Below are 2,931 nucleotides of genomic sequence, written 5' to 3' on the forward strand. Positions count from 1 at the left end.
TTCGCTTTGTTGGCTTGTCCGGCAAAGTCATCAACATCGGTGGCTCGCTGGTTGCTGGTGGATGTAGGAACAATGTGGACGTACTTGACGTGCTAACTGTGAACGCGTGGAGGTGCTGGAGGGCCACACCGACTGTGTGAATGGTGTTCTTGCGCTGCCGAGTGCGGATGGCCAGCTGCCTGTCCTGGTCTCGTGGTCGGAGGACAACACGATCCGGGTGTGGCATGCTGCGGACGACGGGACGGGCGCCATGCGGTACACCGCGGACACTGCCTCCTGCGAGGTGCTGAAGGGCCACACCAGCCTTGTGCGGGGTGTGATTGCGCTGCCGAGTGCGGATGGCCAGCTGCCTGTCCTGGTCTCGTGGTCGGAGGACAAGACGATCCGGGTGTGGCATCCTGCGGACGACGGGACGGGCGCCATGTGGTACACCGCGGACAGCGCCTCCTGTGAGGTGCTGGAGGGTCACACCGGTGATGTGAATGGTGTGATTGCGCTGCCGAGTGCAGATAGCCAGCTGCCTGTCCTGGTCTCGTGGTCGTGGGGCAACACGATCCGGGTGTGGCATCCTGCGGACGATGGGACGGGCCCCATGCGGTACACCGCGGACAGTGCCTTCTGTGAGGTGCTGGAGGGCCATGCCAATATTGTGGAGGGTGTGATTGCGCTGCCGAGTGCGGATGGCCAGCTGCCTGTCCTGGTCTCGCGGTCTGGCGACCGGACGATCCGGGTGTGGCATCCTGCGGACGACGGGACGGGCCCCATGCGGTACACCGCGCACAGTGCCTCCTGTGAGGTGCTGGAGGGCCACACCAAGTATGTAGAGGGCGTGGTTACACTGCCGAGTGCGGATGGCCAGCTTCCTGTCCTGGTCTCGTGGTCAAGGGACAGGACGATCCGGGTGTGGCATCCTGCGGACGACGGGACGGGCGCCATGCGGTACACCACAGACACTGCCTTCTGTGAGGTGCTGGAGGGCCACACCGACGATGTTCGGGGTGTGATTGCGCTGCCGAGTGCGGTTGGCCAGCTGCCTGCTCTGGTCTCGTGGTCGAGGGACAGGACGATCCGGGTGTGGCATGCTGCGGATGATGGGATGGGGACCATTCGGTACACCGCGGACAGTGCCTCCTTTGAGGTGCTGGATGACCACACTAACAATGTGCGAGGCGTGATTGCGCTATCGAGTGCGGATGGTCGGCTGCCTGTCCTCATCTCGTGGTCGTGGGACAGGACGATCCGGGTGTGGCATCCTGCGGACGACGGGACGGGTACCATGCGGTACACCGCGGGCAATGCCTCCTGTGAGGTGTTGGAGGGCCACACCGGTTATGTAGGCAGCTTGATTGCGCTGCCAGGTGCGGATGGCCAACTGCCTGTCCTGGTCTCGCGGTCTGGCGACCGGACGATCCGGGTGTGGCATCCTGCGGACGACGGGACGGGCGCCATGCGGTACACCGCGCACAGTGCCTCCTGTGAGGTGCTGGAGAGCCACACCGATGGTCTTCGAGGCCTGATTGCGCTGCCGAGTGCGGATGGCCAGCTGCCTGTCCTGGTCTCGTGGTCGAGAGACAGAACGATCCGGGTGTGGCATCCTGCGGACGACAGGATGGGCGCCATGCGGTACACCGCGCACAGTGCCTCCTGTGAGGTGCTGGAGGGCCACACCGACGGTCTTCGAGGCCTGATTGCGCTGCCGAGTGCGGATGGCCAGCTGCCTGTCCTGGTCTCGTGGTCGAGAGACAGAACGATCCGGGTGTGGCATCCTGCGGACGACGGGATGGGTGCCATGCGGTACACTGCGGACAGTGCCTTCTTTGAGGTGCTGAAGGGTCACACCCGCAATGTGCAGAGTGTGATTGCGCTCCCGAGTGTGGATGGCCAGCTGCCTGTTCTGATCTCTCGCACATTCTCGTACGAGACGTTCCAGTGGCACCCTACCCCAACCGGCTACATCCTCCACGCCCGCCACGCCCCTACCTTCTGGTCCCCTCCCTCCTACTGGTTCCTCGCCCCCCACTCTACCTCCACTCACTCATGCAGCCACACCACCCGCATCACGATCGCCAACCACGCCGGCCTCTCCATCCCCCACCCCTCCGACCCCAATCGCCTCCTCACCGTATTCTCCAATCGCCCTCCCGCCATCCTCCGCCGCCATCCATAACACCTCCGCCACTCCCACCGCCTTTACTCCCCTGAGCACCGCGCCCGCAACCTCGCCGCCCCCAGCACATCCACAGCCTCCTGCGCCATGGGCCTCACCAGCGGATCGACCGACCAAGACTGGTGAATCCTGCACAGGAAAGAATGGGATTGACAAGAAGAAGACCAGTGGCGAACCAGGTAGCAGTATCCTTGGCCATAGTCTACTCCGTTGGGGGGCGAGAGGTGTGGCCAGGTTGTGATGGGCCGTGCTTGCTGCGCTGATTGCTAGCGCTCTGGGAAGCTACACAGCTGGCACATCTGCTGAGAAAGTGCCGGCATCAAAGGCCTGAACCCCTCGAGCAGCAGCCATCCGATGCTGCCTCCTCCGTCGGTGACTCCGTCGCCTTCCTCAACCGCGGCCAAGCAGCCTACCAAGCGGTGTCTGAGCTTGAAGTGTCCTGGTTTGACCTCGATCGCGTCCTCGATCGCGTCCTCGAGCCCGCACACGCCGTACTCATCGCCCAGCACACACACGGCCTCGGCCTCCTCCTGACGGTGGCTATGGGCGCAGACGGTAGCCACAAAGCGAGGGGCAGCCACGAGGCCGTGCGCAGTGTGACAGAGCTTAGCGCCCACGCCACCGTCCCGGCGGGGCTTGTCGTCCTGCTCGGCCTTGCCTCGTGCGTCGTCGGCATCCCGGGCTACTTCCCAGGCAGCGACACGATCTGCTGGCGCCGGAGACCTTTGCGCGTTACGGCGGGTTGTACAAGCTGTACCGGATCA

General features: G+C 64.1%; 1 protein-coding gene across 2 annotated transcripts in view; it reads left to right on the forward strand.

Moving 5' to 3' along the window:
- Positions 1-2,498, forward strand: part of AMSG_12318 — a gene marked incomplete at its 3' end in the record, with an annotated part of 4,728 nt that extends 2,230 nt beyond the window's left edge. The window contains exons 3-5 of one of the 2 annotated variants that reach the window (XM_013898281.1): positions 113-1,138; positions 1,652-1,871; positions 2,479-2,498. In XM_013898281.1, coding sequence (XP_013753735.1) covers positions 113-1,138; positions 1,652-1,871; positions 2,479-2,498 — 1,266 coding nt within the window. Of the gene's footprint in view, positions 1-112; positions 1,872-2,478 lie in introns of both variants that reach the window. The other variant, XM_013898280.1, reaches the window with a different exon arrangement.
- Positions 2,499-2,931: the final 433 nt, after the last annotated feature.

Source organism: Thecamonas trahens (assembly GCF_000142905.1).
Source record: "Thecamonas trahens ATCC 50062 unplaced genomic scaffold supercont1.57, whole genome shotgun sequence".
Classification (NCBI taxonomy): Eukaryota; order Apusomonadida; family Apusomonadidae; genus Thecamonas; species Thecamonas trahens.